Source organism: Gossypium arboreum, chromosome 7 (assembly GCF_025698485.1).
Source record: "Gossypium arboreum isolate Shixiya-1 chromosome 7, ASM2569848v2, whole genome shotgun sequence".
In the NCBI taxonomy this organism is placed as follows: Eukaryota; Viridiplantae; Streptophyta; class Magnoliopsida; order Malvales; family Malvaceae; genus Gossypium; species Gossypium arboreum.
This window is the reverse complement of record NC_069076.1, coordinates 3849202-3866624: the sequence shown is the minus strand read 5'-3', so window position 1 is coordinate 3866624 and position 17423 is coordinate 3849202. Positions and strand designations below refer to the sequence as shown.

Here is a 17423-nt window from a genome sequence, read left to right as displayed (position 1 = left end):
GCGTAAGATTACAATTTAGTTCATATGAAATTTATGTCTTGATACAAATGATGATAGTTAAATTCATTAACTGAATTTTTTGGGTGATATATATAAATAAATAACTAATATAACATTATACATGTGATAATATATTTGCAGCGTTAGATTTTGAAAATAGTAGAACTTAAATTTGACAACTATCGTTTGGTCAGAATTGAAATTTTAAATTTTAAAAAAAATATAAAGACTAAAAATAACAATATTAAAGTATAACGATTAAATCCACCACTTATGGATCCAAAACGAACATTTGCAGCTCAAGTTATGGCTAAAATATTGAATCTACAATGTGTTGAAAATCCGAACCGTAAAAACTTTTCAAAGATAAACTTTAAATTCACTTTTCTCTAATTATTCCCTAAATACATAATAAATAACATAATTAAGAACAAAACAACATAATTCAAGGAAAAAATTATAAATAATTAAAAATTTAAGCACTTATCAAACTGAATCAATTGTCACAATCTCAATTCACTTACTAAAACTATTCCCGTCCTATGTACCAAAATAACATAAAATTTATTATTTATTTACCATTTAACTCAAACAAAATATTTTATTTATAAAATCATTAAAAAAACTTTTAAAATGTATTCATTTAAAAACTAATTTTAAAAAATTATTGAATTAAAACTAATTTAATACCACTACCTACCAAAAGTATCATACCTAAAGAATGTATACAAAAATATTAAAATATTTTTAAAGAAATTTCATAAATATAAAATTTAAATGCAAATGGATAGCCAAGAAAGCAAGCAAAGCAGAGTCTTGTTTCCCACTCATCAGACAACGCACGAATCACAACGGTAATTAGTTGGCCGGAATTTATTAATATTACAAAATTTAAAAAGAATCGCCGCCGTTTTCTGACCACTGACTATAAAAACATGGACATGGTGACAAATCACAAAAAGGAGACCAAAAATATAAAAGAAATGGTTTCCCACGTAATTCTGATCCAACTCCATCCCCTTTTACGTAAAGAGTTGCATTTTCATCCACCATAAAACCCCTCTCTGTCTTTCTCTCTCTCTCTCTCTCTGTCTCGCATGTATGTAGGTGTGGTAGCACTAACTCGCCAGTTCGACTCATTTTTCAACTCACTTACTTTGCTATCTCTTCCACTTCCTTATGGCTAGTAACCCCAACGAGGCTCCCGCTGATGGTTTCCTCGACCAAATCCTTGGGCTGCCACACTTTGCGCATACTGACACGGGCTTAGCGGGATCAGACGGTGGCTTGGCTGGAGCGCCAATGTTTCTGCACCTCAACTCCGCTGATGGAGCAGGCCATCTCGGACGAATTGGCGTCGGTGGAGGCGGTGCCTTTCACGGACAGGTTTTTCCGTTGGGATTAAGCTTGGAGCAAGGCAAAGGCGGGTTTTTGAAGCAAGAGGAAGCTTCCGGTAGCGGCAAGCGCTTCCGCGAGGGGGTGGTTGATGGCAGAACTGCTTCTGTAAAAAACGTAAGAAACAATGGTAATTTATATTGTTAACTTATTCTACTAATAACCATCATACTCATCATCTAAACTACAGATTGTGGTCTCAAATAATTATGATCCATAGTCCATAGTGCTATCATATATTCTTTAAATTTTATCATTGGTGGTGGTGACATGTACATACATAATATATATATATAACTTTCCAGGTTTTCCATGGGCAGCCAATGGCAGGAGCAGTTGCTGCAGCAGCACCACATCCACCGCCCATGCGTCCAAGAGTGCGCGCTAGAAGAGGACAGGCCACGGATCCACACAGCATTGCTGAACGGGTAAAGATTAAATTTATTATAAACTATCATAGCAAACACTGGAATAACAAAAAATATCAAAGGGCATTAAAGTTAGGAGTATCATGAATGTTAGCCGAGATAAAGTCATATATAGCAATATAATGATATGATGTAAAGCCTCGTTCATTTATATCACCTTTTAGTAGGAGGGAATCTAATAGGTGGTGAAGTTGCATTTGATTGCCTACTTCTTATGCCATGAAATTGCAAAAGTAAAGTGAATCTGCTCAACAAATGGTTGCAATTGTGACTAACCATGCTGAACTAAACCACAGTTGCGCAGGGAGAGAATTGCTGAAAGAATCAGGGCGTTGCAGGAACTTGTTCCTACTGTTAACAAGGTCAGTTCCTTATGCTTATTGCGTCGTAAATTTACTTCTGTTACTCTAACTGTGTGCAATTGAATGGGTTAATGTCCTAATTCCTCGTATTGTAATAACTTTACAGTTGACTATTGTTGTTTAACTTGGCTAAGTTGCAATCTTTTTGAAACATGGGTGACTTTAATGGTAGATTTTATGTCTTCGGAAGAAAACCATGTATAATATATCTTACTCCATTTAAGGTCATGTATGCTTCTTTTGTAGACTGATAGAGCAGCCATGCTTGATGAAATTGTAGATTATGTGAAGTTCCTGAGGCTTCAAGTCAAGGTATCATTAACTCTTTTACCTGTTTTCTCTCACATTTCCTATTCATATTTCTGCTTTACTGAATATTGTGTTGCTGCTCATGTTTATGGGATCAGTCTTTGATATCCTTACCAGTTGAATGTGCCTTGTATTTTCAGAAGTTTTCCTCTGTCAATATATTCGGATCCGTGTTGGTGGATTTGAATTCGCATACTCCTTTTTTCTCTTTAGCTAAAGACTGCTAAAGCGTCACTGAAATTTTCCTGTGGAGGTCTTTTACTAATTCTTCAAGGGATTCGAGTCATGAATGTTATCCCTTTTAAGGAAGTGAAGAGAAATAAATGGCCATTCTCATTTGAAGAACTTATCTATGTGATTATTGAACAGGTTTTGACCATGAGTAGGTTGGGGGGAGCTGCTGCAGTGGCACCCTTTGTGATAGACATCCCACTATCCTCAATTGAGGTAATGAATTGTATGTGTATGAACATATTTTCTTCTATATTTTGGTATTCGTTTAGGCAATTGAGGTTCCTGTATTGTACACCAGGATGAAAGAGGTGAGAGTGGAAGAAGCCAACCAGCATGGGAGAAGTGGTCGAATGATGGCACAGATCGACATGTAGCTAAACTCATGGAAGAAAATGTTGGAGCTGCCATGCAATTCCTTCAATCAAAGGCTCTTTGTATCATGCCTATCTCACTGGCCAAGGCCATTTACGACACACAACCACCAGATACTTCTTCCTCTATTGTTAAGCCTGAAACAGATCCCACTTCATAAACCTGAGAAAAAAACAAAAGAAAAAAAAGGTAAGCATAGGGATCCCCACATTTTATTTGTCCGATTCTAACTCCCCAAACAAAAATAAGTTGTGTTGTGGGTTCAAATTGCAATCAAAGTCAGATGCCAATAGCTCTTGCCTTTTTGCCTTTCTTTTCAACTTTTCTTTTTTGGGGGGTTCAAAACAGTGTCTAATGTCAATCCCTTAAAAAATACAAGCAGGCCCTTATATGGTCAAATCACTGGCTATGTCTTCTTTTTTGTATCAAAATGGTGAGGGGTAGTGGATGATGATGGCAGCACTTTCCTAGTGTGGCTCTGATTTTTGGTTGGCCATTTCAAAAATGCTTCTTACAATGGTCCAACTGATACTTGATGGTGCTTTTCCAGAATGTAATTTGACTTCCTTTTTAATTTCTACATAACCATAATTGGACGTGGGGAAAAATAGACCGGGGGTGGGTGACGGTGACGACTCGGTTTTAGCATTGTGTTTGCTGTCAAACAGTTTGTGTTCAAATTTATCACACAACATGCTGGCATTTTGTGAGCTTAAAAGAAGATTAAGGTATTTCCAATGCCACAATTATGGCTTTGCTTCCATCAAAGAATTTTTATGCAAAACAGTGACATCAATCATCCGGTACAGAGACATTTTCGTGATCTAATAATTTATACCAAGTTGAAATTCCATGGAAAATCCACCAGATGTTATATTGGCAGATAAAAAAAAAAAAGGCTGCTTGAGCTTAAAAAATTCAACAGGAACATGAAAACTCCATACTTTAGCAGGCATCAAGATCTCGGCAAGGCGGAGGTTTTGGATCACTTAGCAAAGTGGTATTTCCTCCTTCAGGTCCACTCATGATACGTTTAGGATTTTGGGTGCCAACCTGATATATAGAAGTCAGATTAGAACAAACATTAGTGGCATGAGCATCATTATGCAAACAAAAAAAAAATGATAAACTCGAAACATCCCAAAGTACTGTGAGGAAAACCAAGCAATTTTCTGATCTAGTTGCTTACCGGTGGCTTCTCTCCTTTTCTTAACATCTCAACTATCTCAACAACTCGTTGCGTAGTAACATCTTCCTGCATTGTTTAAATATGGCAATGCACATATTAAAATTCCAGTAGGTTATCAATTGAGCACACTGCCTAGTTATGGTTAATCAGGCAAGTTGAAAAGAACTCTACAGAAACCCACATAGTAATTATACGTATATCCTTCAGATCCATTGGTGTAATCAGCAACTGCAATCATAGGAGCATTTACACAACATCCCTGAGAAAACATTTACAAAGCTGTTAAATTTGTGAGAGTGATTAAGGAAAAAAAAAAGGTTAGCATAAATAGATTTTCTAATAAAATTTGGCATTTTGGAGTAAAAAAGAAGTAAACATGTAAAGGGAAAGACTTACCATACATTCCATTTCTCCAACCGAGAATAAACCGTCCTTTGTTACCTCTGAATGATAAAAACAATAGATACTTCATATTCAATACTATCTAAAACTTCAAACTCTGACATGAGTTTTACATGATGTGTGTATAAACTGCAAGCACTATGTCTACAACACTTACCATTGCGCTCAACCCCCAAGTGTTTCAATAAGGCTCCTTCAATTTCTCGTGAACCACATATCATACATGGTGTTGTGCCACAAACCAATAGATGATACTTGCCAACCTGAAAAGCCATTGAATAAATTCATATAGGTTTTGCAACTTTGATCATTGAAAAGAGGTCCCAAGATGCAAAACATACACATAAATTCTAACCTTTGACCTGTTGAACATTGAATAAAAAGTTGCAACCTCATACACGCGAATAGGAGCAACTCCCACAACCTTTGCCACCTGCACAATTCATTACATGTTTCATTATAAGTATAATTTATTTAGCTTCTGCTTTATAAAAGGACTGCACCATTCAATATTAGCTAAATGAAAATTTCATGGATTTCAATTATCGTAACAAAAGCTTCATTTCAGGCAGAGACTAACAACTGAGTGATGCATAATGAAGAAATATCCTTTAATATTACATGAATTACCCAAGTACTAAGTAAATTGTTTCAGGGGTAAACAGATCTAGCCACCTCTCTTATGTGATTTCAGATAAAGGAAAAATAGCTATTGACAAGGCCATTATTACAATTGCATAATTCTGCATTTCATTCTTTCAATCAAATTGAGCACCGGATCAAATAGTTCTAGAAGTAATTATCAGGCTTCCAGTCCTTTAGTTGCTAAGGCTTTTCCTCTTTTGTAAGTCCTATATGTAAATCAACTACAGTGTGATACATTTCATAGAGTCCCTAGCATGGAATTTGTCTGAAACAATGATAAGAGTAGCCAAGCATAAGGTAACATTGTGGGACAAACATAAGGAACTTGCGGGCGTGGTGAACGCTCTAATAAACCCTTTTTAGATATTAGTTGCATGTCAGCCATGTCCTACAAACCAAAATGCAACATACATCACAAAATACGAGTTGGTGATGCAATTTGGATTAAAAACAGCATTTTACTGAAACCAGAAACCAAATAGCAAGGAAAACATTTAATGTCACTTGAATTTGCCTCCAAATTTGGTTAGTTTCCATATCTAACAAAACTATAGGTCTCTTCATATAAACTATATATCACTAGATCTCTAAGCATTTGAAAATTACCAGTTCAGGAATATTAATGCATGTCATCAAATGAATTCAAGTTAATAGCATTCATGCCACATACTGCATTCATGGCTGATACAGGAAGCCACCCTCCATGCTGCTGATGTGCAAGATCTAACAGAGGTATTACTGCAGATTGCTTGTAGTTAGATGGATAATGAGACAATATCCCCTTGACCTATGAATAATAAATTAGGATTAGGTTTAGAATTAAATTTGGATTAAAAACCGTTACAATTTACAAAGCTACTAAAAGTAAAATTAAAAACTGATTCAGATTACATAAAATCCAGAAAAGCAATGATGTTACAAACCAATTTTCAACAACAGTACATGAAATGTGAATCTTTAAGATTATCTAAGTAGAGAAAGTAAATTAATGGCATTTGACGTCACTATATTACACTTATTGGAAAATATAGGAATTCCTCAAATTTTAAGAATCTAGTCATACATTTACTAACCTTTGCTTTGTTTGCCTCTGAAAATTCCCATGGAAGGTCGGGATTGTTATCTGGGCCATCAATGTGCTACAGCAAAAAAGATCGCGCCAAATTCATTCAATCAACCGTCTTTTCTAGTAGTATTACTTATGGAGGAAAATACCAGGAATTTGCGGTACATTATGCAACTTAAATATATATATTGCAGGGAGGATTAGAACATACATAGTTCAAGGCAGTGGAGAAGGATCGATACACCTGTGGAACAGGGAAATAAATAAAATAAAATAAAAGAGCGAAAAAATGAGATGGAGAAGTGTTTGGTTGAGAGCGGGAAAATGGAAGAGAAAAGTTAGATGAATACCTGAGCAGATAGACGGGAAGCTTGACGGACCTCGATAAGACGCTGTGACGCAAGTCGAGAAAGCATTTCAAAGGCAGGAGTTTTTAAGACCCTTCCTTGGTTAAACTCGATAATGAGAGATTTTGGGAAGAAGAAGATGATAAAAGACGGAAAGAACAAACATTTAAACCAATAGCTTATATAGCTTACAAGTGCGCTTTTCTGGGTGTACGAGGAGCGTGATTTGCTCGTACCCGTTGACTGCGCCCACTTATTGGGCCTCAGTTTGGTCTTGGATTGGGCCTGCTTCAAATTTCTCCACGTAGTTCTTAACTTTATTTTGCGTAACCTACACTTAGTAAATTTATATTTTAATAATTTAATTTTAAAAAATTACAATTTTAATCACTAGCCCATTACGTTGCTAACGGAGGTCAAATATAGGGCATGTAAATTTATAATTTGAACACTCAATTATTAATAAGTTTATATTTTAGTCATTTAATTTTAAAAAGTTACAATTTAATCATTAAACTATTATTAAGTTCACAGTATGGTCACTCAAACTTTGCACTATTATTCTTTAACCTGATAATCTAAACAATGTCAAAAAATCAAACCCAAAACCTTAGCAAAGCCACTATCAACCCATGTTTCACCTCTGGTCCAACCAACTTGACCACCCTTTATTTTTAACACACTCATCGTTTCCTTTTAAGCTAAAACCAAGGCCCACTAAAATTCACAATTAAGCTATTCACACACCTTACCTTAAACCAATAATTAAATTGCACCAAAACCATGATCAAAGTAAACAAAAAGAACCCAACAAAGCAAATAAAAATTTGAAAAAAGTCACATGTTTCAAAAAGACCCAAACAAGTCTTATATGAGCAACGGGACAAAATAAAATGAGTGAAAAGAGAATCAAAATATTTAAAAAAGAAAACTCAAGTGTACTAGATTCAATTAGAAGTTAGTTGAAGAGTTTCAAGAGACAAATGCTCAATCTAAAAGGTTAAAGAGAAAGTATCGGTAAGAAGAGGAACATGTTAGAGTTAGACAACCATCCGATGACGGTGGATGGAAATCAAAGAGCTTATTAATTAAGGCTTTGTGTTTAAATCAACGAAGTTTCTAGATATTTCAAAGAAAATTAAACCATAAAGTTGAAAGATAAGGGAAAAACTTTGGTCTAATGTGTTTCTTTGTTAGAGCGTGATTTGTTATGCCCTATTGATCGCGCCCATTTATTGGACCTTTGAAAAAATAGGTTCAATTTGGGCTTGCTTCAAATTTCTCCACTCAATTCTTGACTTTATTTGAGTAAGTGACAATCAATATCACTCAATGACTAGTAAGTTTACACTTTGGTCACTCAATTTTAAAAAGTTACAAATTGGTCACTAAACTATTCGAAAGTTACAAGTTGATTACTAGCCTACTAAGTGGCTAGTGAATGTCTAATGTGGGTACAAATAAATTTATCATTTGGTCACTTAATTATTGTAAGTTTAAAATTTGGTCACTCATTTCCAAAAAGTTACAAGTTGGTCATTGAACTATTATTAAGTTCACACCATGGCCTCTCAATCTTTGCACCATTACTCTCTAGCACAATAATCTAAACAACATCAATAACTGAAGCCCTAAGCACTAGCAAAGCCATTGTCAACCCATGTTTCACCTTTAACCCAACCAACTCCAACCACCCTTCATTCTTAATGCACTTACCATCTTCGTTAAGCCAAAACCAAAACCTAATAAAATCCACAGTTAAGTTGTTCACACACTCTTACCTTAAACCAATAACCAAATAGCACCGAAACCACAAACAAAATAAACAAAAAAGTTTGAAAAAAACAAATAAAAAAAGAAGAAAGTCTAAGTTTCAAAAAACTCGAAACATGACTTACAGTAGCAAAAAGATAGAATAAAATGAGAGAAAAAAGAATCAAAATACTAAAAAGGAAACTCACATGTACTAGATTCGTATATGAGTTAGTCAAAGAGTTTTAGGCGATGAAGGTTTAATCCAAAAGGTCAAGGAGAAAATATCGTTGAAAATAGGAACATAATAGAGTTAGACGTCCATCTTATGACGCTAATAGATATCAGAGAGCTTCTTTGTTAGGGCTTGGAGTTTAAATGTAACACCTTGTTACGCAACTCGGCCGCTGAAGCAACCACATTCAAATCGTGTTTGAAATATGCAATTTATTGATAATAAATCAACCAATTATACAATCAACATGAAATACAATCATTTTGGGCCTTAGTACGAGCTTACAGGAACTCTAAAGCTAATTCAAATTCGAAGAAGGACTAAAATGAAAAGATTCAAAATGCAAGGCCGACAACGTGATGTGAGGGAGTTCCTCGTCACGATATGACTCATTGTCCAATTCCATCCCGACGACCTAAGATTGGCGTCACAACGTGGTTTCCTCGTCATAACGACATTTGAACGACATTACGATGTCATATACTATTTTGGCCAAAAATGTACTAAAATGCATTCAATGTTGTCCCAACATTCAATTTCTTATTTCATGCCTAAGTAAACATAAATTACATGTATTAGACATTTCAAAACACTACTAAAACATACATATATGATTCACATTCATTCTCCAATACTTACCAATTCAAATACCATTCAAACCTTTTTATGGCATGACACAACATATTCAACCAAACCATTAAAAAAAAAAATCAACAATACATACATGTCTCAATGCTAACTTGCGCACACCTAATAATTTTTCCAACCATTACTCAAATCATACTTACATTATCAATGTATTAACTATTATCACATATATTCATACCAATTCACCTATTCATAGCGTACCATCTAACAATTCACATATATCCAAATTTGATCAAGATACCGTTAACTTTTCAACTATCAACCATTCAAGCCATTATGCATACTTATCTAATTCACACTTCAAGAACTTCATTATGCATGCATATGATTTATACCATTATCAAGATTACACTAAACATATATATAAAATGCATCAAACACCAATTCATCCTCCAAGTTTAGTAGAATATAAACAAATGACTCTCTTATGCACATGTCATTAAACTACAAGGAACATCACCAACTCGCTGAATCTGGGATTACGGTTGAATGTTGATATTAACAAGCATACACATTCAAAACCTAACCTGCGCATGGAAAACAAAATCATCCTCTAAGTACAATTCAGCTGTATTGCTATATTCAAAGATTAGAACATAATATAAATCATATAATACAATGAACCAACAAACCAAAAATTCGAATGCAAGTTAACATGTCAATCTAGAAATCCAAATACATCACTTGGTTATATAATGAATTTTTTATTATCTTAAATCGAGCTATCACAGTTGCAACATATACATTTTTCATATATCAATCGAATCGATTAAATTGTGCAATATCAAATTCACATTTCGGACTTATAATCCGATATCCGCCATCCACCTTTATTTCAATTTCATTTATAATAAATTTCTTAATTCCACATATGTAGTAACTTATTTCATCACAATACAGATTCAATTGCACATTTATAATAATATACAATATTTTCAAAACTATTCATTTTAGTCCTTATAGCTAGCAATCAATCCAAATCAATTCAAATAAGCTCGTTTTATCATTTACAACGTACCTTATGATCTTACCATGCAACACAGTTCATAAATGCAGCAATTGAAATGGTTTAGATTATAGAAATACAAATCATAAACTCCGAGTTATTCATTGACGGCTTTATCTTTTCCTTTTTTTTTGAGGAATTCGAGTCAACGTTAGCTATAGATTAACACAAACATACCAAATCAACCATATACAAATAATTTCACATTCAATTTCTACTTTAAGAAACTTTTTCATTTTATTCAATTTAGTCTCTAAAATCGGGACTAACATAACTTTAAATCTAGAACTCAAGTTTGCAGGCTGATTTCACTATAGTCCTAAATAGACCTCCCATTTCTCATTTCTACCCAAAATTTCAAAATTTGTGCATTTTAGTCCCTATTGCACAAAACTGTAAATTAACTTTACAATTTAGTCCTTTTCACTCTTAAGCTTACAATCTATCAATTTAGTACCTAAAACTTCAAGAATTCATCAATGGCATCTTTCAAAAACTTCAAAAGTTATGAAAATTAACAAACGAGTCAGCTAGGTTAAGCTCTCTAGATTTAAAAAACATAAAAATTATATGAAAAAGACTAAATTGCACTAATCAATTGAAGATTTATACTTTAAAACAGCTTGGCGGTGGGTTAAGAGTTTCTCCTTCTCCAATTTCGGTTGAAAAGATGAAAACATTCATGTTTTCTCTTTTTCCCACTTTCATACTTATGTTTTGTTTTAATAATTTAATTTTAATCTTTTTTTATATTATAACTTATACATATATATACATTAATCATTTACCACCCACTAATTCCATTATGGTATAATTATCACATTGGTCCTTAATCTAAGTTTCCACTTTAAAATGTATAGTAATTTAACCTTTACCACTTTTCACTAATTTGATAAAATTACTTATCCAAAATTCAATTCATTTCTAATATAATTTCATAAATATTTAATAAAATTATTTACAGTCTCGGTTTACGAAAATAGAGTCTTGAAATCAAATTTTTTGATACCACTGACTTTCGAATCGTTATATTAAATCAACAGAGTTTTTGGATATTTCAAAGAAAATTAAATGATAAAGTTGAAAGATTAAGTAAAACTCCATTTCAATGTGTTTCTTTGTAGGAGGAGGAGGCCAAATGATGACAAGATTATTGGAATACAATTGTGAAGGAGGTCCCTAAAACTTTAAAACATTTAAATAGTACAAGGACCAACTTGTAACTTTTCTAAAGTTAAATGACGAAATTTTAAAATTTCTAATAATTGAGTGATTTTGAGTATAGTTTACCCCACGATGAATAGTAAGTTAACCACCATCAAGCATCCATTAGCAACTTTAACTGCCCAATAACTTAAATGAGAAATTTCGAATAATTTAGTAACCAACTTATAATTTTTTTGAAATTTAGCATGGTAGTTGGTACCGTACCTATACTGGTCGTATCGGTCAGTATGTACTGTTTCAGTCTTAAAACAATACCAAGTAGTTTATGTACTGTTTTGGTCAAAATTTTGGTGTGTTTCGACTCATTTTGATTAATATTGGCTTGTATCTGTGCGCACCAACCCATAATGGTTGGTACAAAATTTTGATATTTTAAAACAGATTTAAAATTTTTTATTTTAACCATTTTAACTTTTCTATAATCATATTTAAAATCTGAACCTATTAAATTAAATTAAATTATTCAACCTATTTAATACTGTTAAAATTTATATTTATATGGATGTAATTGAGATATATTTGCATGTATATATAATATTTTTGTAAAATTAATATATAATTTAATAAGAATCTAAAAATAAGTATATATATATATATATATGAAAAAATTTAAATATATAATTTATCAAAAATAAAAATAAAAATATAAAAATATAAACGTAAAAACATCTTAAAACATTTATAAACGTGAAACGGTACATTGAAATATATCAGTGTCTCAATATCAAGATAAGAATGGTATATCCAATGGTACGATATTGAATTATTGATTACTTTAAAATTAAGTGATCAAAGTGTAAACCTAATAATAGTTGAATGACCTTGCCGTCAATTTACCGCTTTATTTCAAGTGCCGCTTTTAACATTCTGAAAATCCAGATAACTTGGCCGGCAAAGAAGCCGAATACATTTCTCTTTTCTTCCCTTTCTGCTTGCTTTTAGCCTTCTTGGCGCCACAAAGGAGAAAGAGCCACTATGGCCTTTGGGCAAACCCTAGTATCAAGCCGAAACATGTTGTTCACCGTCGTCCCGCAAAACCCTAAACCAAACACCAAGACCCTGGCTTCCTTCCAATCTCCGACTCCCCTGAACTCATCTTCTGTTTTCGCTAAACGACAGCGTCTTCCCTTCCGAACGCTAAAATGCTCCGTCGATTACAGAGACCAAACCCACCTTCAAGTATCGTACCCAAAACCCTCTGAAATCCCGTGGAGCAAGGACCTCTGTAATACGGTGAACCTAATCGGCAATGTTGGCTCCCCCGTTGAAATCAAGCACTTGCCTTCTGGTAAAGTCCTCGCCTGGACACGACTCGCCGTCAAAAAATCCCCCACCGACACTACTTGGTAAATTTTCTTTTCTTTCCTTTCTAGGGTAATATGAATATTTAGCCCCAAAATTGTACCTTTTGTTACCCAAATTTTCACTTTTATTGTTAGGATTAATTTGACATTCTGGGACGAGCTGGCCAATACTGCGTATCAGCATGTGGAGAAAGGGCAACAGATATATGTATGCGGTCGTCTGGTTTCGGATACGGTTGAAAGTGATGATGGCAAACAGCAGACTTATTACAAGGTAACTTAAAATCACTATACCCCCCTTTTTTTTTTCCTTGGCTCATTGAAGAATTGAACCATATATTCTTATTGTTTTACTTATATTTGGTTTGACATTATAGATAGTTGTCCAACAAATAAATTTCGTCGAAAGGAACTCGCCTTCAATGGCTTCTAATGACCGTGGCTTTAGTGGGATGTCAAGTAGTAAGTCATATTTCTTGAATGACTGAAATGCATTTTTGGGTAAATAGCAATTTGACTTTGTTTTCTTATATTCGTAGTCTCTAACTTGGATTTATTGTTGCAGATAGGAAAGTTGGCTATAATGGTGAGAATAATGTGGGTTCTGCTATGGAATTATGGCAAGCTTTTTTCGCCAATCCTACTGAATGGTGGGATAATAGGAAAAATAAGGTAGCTGTTTAATCTCATTGTTGAAATTGGAAGTGCTTTGCAATCATATTTGATGTGGTTGTATGCGTTTGTATTTACTTGTTTGACCTTTAAAATTGAAGGAGATTTAAGAGTTAGCTTTAGTCATTGAATTGCCAATGCTTTACATGCATCAAGAAGATCATATTAGATTTTGCTTTTGAATCAGAACAAGAGTTTGCTTTCCTGGCTGAAAAATATTATATTTCTATTGGGATAGGTAGGTGAGTTACTACTTTTATGCTTGTGGCATGATTGAGCAGCAGAATTAAATGATTTACTATTGAAAATTTTTGAGCACTTTGTGTTAGCTGTTTAACTTGATGTTGTTTCCTCCATGTACAGAGGAACCCAAGATATCCAGATTTTAAGCACAAGGATACTGGAGAAGCTCTATGGATTGAAGGTAGGAATACTCCCCATTGGGTGAGATCCCAGTTGGAGATACTAGATTCTAGAATGAGCTCTCTGCAAGATGAGGATGAAAGGATGTTTTCTTCGATGGCCAGTGACAATCTCCTGCCTTTTTAATGGTTTAAACCAGTGTGTTTATGATGTTTCTATAAGTTGATTGCACTTGGCAAGGTCCCTGCATTTTGTATGCAAAAGTTTTTGTAAGTCTCAGTATGCTTCAGATGTATAGCACTTCGTCTGTTCTGTAAAATATTGCTTCTTCTACAAGTTTTAGTTTTATAAGCTTTGTTTGACCTTTTTTGAACATCTGAAATATCATTAATTACCATGAAGATATTGATGATTCACAAATCAATTTGAATGCTTTAACCTGGTTTATTATTCTGATAATGTGGCAAGCATGTTATGAATGAACACCAGTACATATCAAAATAGTTTTATCTAAATTGAATAGTATAAAAAATAACTTAACCTTTTGTCCTCTCCTCATATCTGGATGATAGATCTCAGAACTCGACTGGATTCTGTTGCCATTTTTTGTCCATTTGATCTCAACTGCGATCTGTGATTAAATCTTGTGTTCTTTCATCCAATTTGTATGTAGGCGACTGACCTAATGAGCGTTGACCATTGCTTCATGAGTTTTATCTTAGTTTTCTTTTCGATTTTGAAAAATTGAATGCTGTTTGGTGTAAGTCAAGTTAAATTAGAGTTACCATTACATAGAGAAGAGAATTTCTGGGTTGCTCTAGCCACTTGTCCTGCCCGTGTTATTAGTTTAGTTACTTTTTCTGAAGCTCCCATTGCAAATGGAAAACAACACCTCATTTTTCCACTTGTCTCTCAGCATCTTCAAGTTCTTTGTTGGTGTTTATTGCATGAAAATTCAAATCCCATATCATCTAGCTAGGATTTGTTTACTCTAGTGGGAGCATCTGTATTGTGTGATCTTTGAAAATTCTATGCTTAACACAGAATTCCAATCCTTGTGTTGGCAAGTGTTCTAGAAATATTCTCTTCTTTTGACTAATCAATGGGTTTCTCTTTTTGTTTGGGGTGAAAGAAGGGGTTGCCTTTCTTTCTTCCCTTCTCCAAAGTCCAAAATAACTGGATCTCTTGCTGCTGTAAAATCTTGTAATAACAGAAGAAACAAAATTTTCAAATGAAACACAACTGTTTAGAAAACCAATTAAACCTTAATAGTTTATTTCATTTCATTTAATCATCTTGTACATATATGCTTAACCAGGGGAAAGAATTGTAAAGCAAATAGTATTTCCTTTGTACAGTTGGGTCTCTCAAGAATTTCTACATTGTTTTTCTGCCTTTTGGTTTTGTGGTATATGCTATTTATAAAGAAGTACATGTATTTGAAATAATGGAGGCTAAAAGCCAGCCAAGGTTGGATTGAAAAGGATGCAGTCTTTTTAATCTCTGAATCTTTCCTCTAGCAAATGGCATCTCTCACTTCTCAGGAAGAGCAGACTTCATCTTCCTTGTGGAATTTGGATTATCCAAGCCAAAGAAAATCTCCTTGTTTTGTTCTATTTTTGGGCGTCTCATACGCACCCCAACCCTCTGGCTTCTGACCCTTTCATGATTCTCAGTCTCTTGCAAGAGGAGATGAACATTCTGTAAACACAAGGAAATTAACAAAATTAATGACTTTACTTTGGAAAGAACAAAGGGCATATGTATAAATAGTTCAAGAGAAATAGGTTTGAAGGAGGAACTTACTCCCAGGGAACATCTCCAACAAGCATCCAGTCACCATCTCTGTCTTCATATGTGGGAGCATAGTCAGATCCATTGTAGCCTTCCCTCTCTGAGTATGCACCTTTAAAATTGCAGATAAAAAAAACCAATCAGAACTACAGCTTTTTATCATGGGGTTGATTTCATTTGATTTGTCAAGGGAAAACAACAGTTGGGGATGTTTTGAAATCTTACCAATGGTAAGCTTGAACATGTTTTCCAAAGCCAAGAGGAGTTGAGGGTAGCTTCTATAAACCTTGAGATCAATCTTTCTGAGATAAGGAGCTCCGTCAACGCTTACTTTGACATACATTCCTGTCCCCCCTTCAACCTCATCTTTCTTGCCTTGTAAACAATTTTTCCGGTATGATCTGACTGGTGGCCATCCTACAATTTGCAACCTGCATTCATTCATATACATTCACCCAACCATTACAATCTAAACTTTTGTTTTGGCTAAACGTTTCTAGAACACAATTATATATATATGCAGACATACTTGGCAGGAGGAGCAGTGTCTTGATGATCTTCCTCTGTGGTTGACCTTGATCCCTCAGAAACAATGTCAGATAAGGTTCTCTTGTTAGGCCTAGGGATCATTTGTCTCTCGGGCTCATCACTGCCAGGTAATCCCAATCTCAGTTCTGTTGCCTTGAGGTTGAGATCATTCTCCATTGCTAACTTAAAATGATATAATTGCTTGAAAGGAAGAAGGCTTGGGGATATTGGTTACAGTGGGATTCCTTTATATTTCTTTGTTTGCCAAAACCGTGAGTTGGAGTTGTTGATGATGAGAGATATGCGAAGGCAGCTAACTAGTTTTATAGGGACGATAATCTAAGCTCCTCTTGCATGCATTTCATTGATGAGAAATAATAGAGCCCCACGCACGCGGTGTCGTACGCGCTTCATCGATGACCAATCAAAAGGGGTTTTTGCTCCGTTAAGAGGCGCGTGGGTTGGATGGATGGATCCTAGACAGCAACAGATATGGCTGTCTTTCACATGTTGGGACAGCGTTGAGTTTGGGTGCCCTGATTAAAGGGGACAAAGGAAGGACAAGCACAGCCGATGGTATTGAAGACTGTGGACCAAAATGGACGGTGTAGATGGGGTGGTTTTGAGAGTGAATCCTGGAGCGTTGGATCACGAGAACATCCCCATGTGAATAAAAAAGGGGTCCCACGTGGATATCCATGATTGCTGTGGCTAGAATTACATGTGGGACCCTTTCTTTTTAATTTGCTTGCGACACATGGCATGTGGCAAATGGGGTACCTCTTTGTTTCTGTTTCATCATCTTTTTGTGTAAATATATTCTTTGCTACTTCAAGTTGGCTTCATATTTTAATTTAGTATAGAAGCTTTTTTCCTGTCCAATTAGATACTTGAACTTGGCCAAATGGGTACCAAATTGAACATTGAAGCCAAGTTTAGGTACTAAAATGCATATTACCCATCCTATTTTCACTTTCTTGCTAGCTTCCCCTTCTCTTAGTGGGAAAGGGTTTCACAAATTCAGCCATGGGACTGGGCATTGCCAGCCAAGCTTTGTTGGGTAATGGAGGCAGCTTTATTTGGCGGTGCCAATGTAAACCGAGACACAGTTGCTTTAACCTAACCAAACCATACCCACAAACACC

The 17423-nt window shown here is 34.7% G+C and overlaps 4 protein-coding genes across 5 annotated transcripts; 2 read left to right on the top strand and 2 right to left on the bottom strand.

Moving 5' to 3' along the window:
* Positions 1-947: 947 nt before the first annotated feature.
* On the top strand, positions 948-3821 carry LOC108484793 (transcription factor UNE12-like). 2 transcript variants are annotated; one of them, XM_053030914.1, is made up of 6 exons: positions 948-1512; positions 1716-1823; positions 2120-2185; positions 2432-2497; positions 2864-2941; positions 3027-3821. In XM_053030914.1, the coding sequence occupies exons 1-6, from the start codon at positions 1180-1182 to the stop codon at positions 3258-3260; spliced, it is 885 nt and encodes a 294-aa protein (XP_052886874.1). In that variant the 5' UTR covers positions 948-1179; the 3' UTR covers positions 3261-3821. The 2 variants fall into 2 exon arrangements, with proteins under 2 accessions (XP_052886874.1, XP_017644184.1); XM_017788695.2 differs by having other exon boundaries at positions 951-1512; positions 1701-1823.
* On the bottom strand, positions 3671-6897 carry LOC108487156 (NADH dehydrogenase [ubiquinone] flavoprotein 2, mitochondrial-like). Its single transcript, XM_017791421.2, has 10 exons — positions 6753-6897; positions 6614-6646; positions 6410-6475; positions 6007-6123; positions 5047-5124; positions 4849-4954; positions 4686-4732; positions 4471-4548; positions 4290-4355; positions 3671-4153 (listed from the first exon to the last, which is right to left on the bottom strand). The coding sequence occupies exons 1-10, from the start codon at positions 6816-6818 to the stop codon at positions 4046-4048; spliced, it is 765 nt and encodes a 254-aa protein (XP_017646910.1). The 5' UTR covers positions 6819-6897; the 3' UTR covers positions 3671-4045.
* Positions 6898-12415: 5518 nt separating this feature from the next.
* On the top strand, positions 12416-14380 carry LOC108466580 (protein OSB2, chloroplastic-like). The gene is made up of 5 exons (XM_017766965.2): positions 12416-12963; positions 13057-13195; positions 13299-13383; positions 13487-13593; positions 13957-14380. Exons 1-5 carry the CDS (start codon positions 12593-12595, stop codon positions 14140-14142), a joined length of 888 nt encoding a protein of 295 aa, XP_017622454.1. The 5' UTR covers positions 12416-12592; the 3' UTR covers positions 14143-14380.
* An 821-nt stretch (positions 14381-15201) lies between these two features.
* Positions 15202-16817, bottom strand: LOC108482368 (auxin-induced protein 22D-like). The gene is made up of 4 exons (XM_017785500.2): positions 16280-16817; positions 15976-16181; positions 15763-15862; positions 15202-15657 (listed from the first exon to the last, which is right to left on the bottom strand). Exons 1-4 carry the CDS (start codon positions 16453-16455, stop codon positions 15585-15587), a joined length of 555 nt encoding a protein of 184 aa, XP_017640989.1. The 5' UTR covers positions 16456-16817; the 3' UTR covers positions 15202-15584.
* Between the last annotated feature and the right edge of the window lie 606 nt (positions 16818-17423).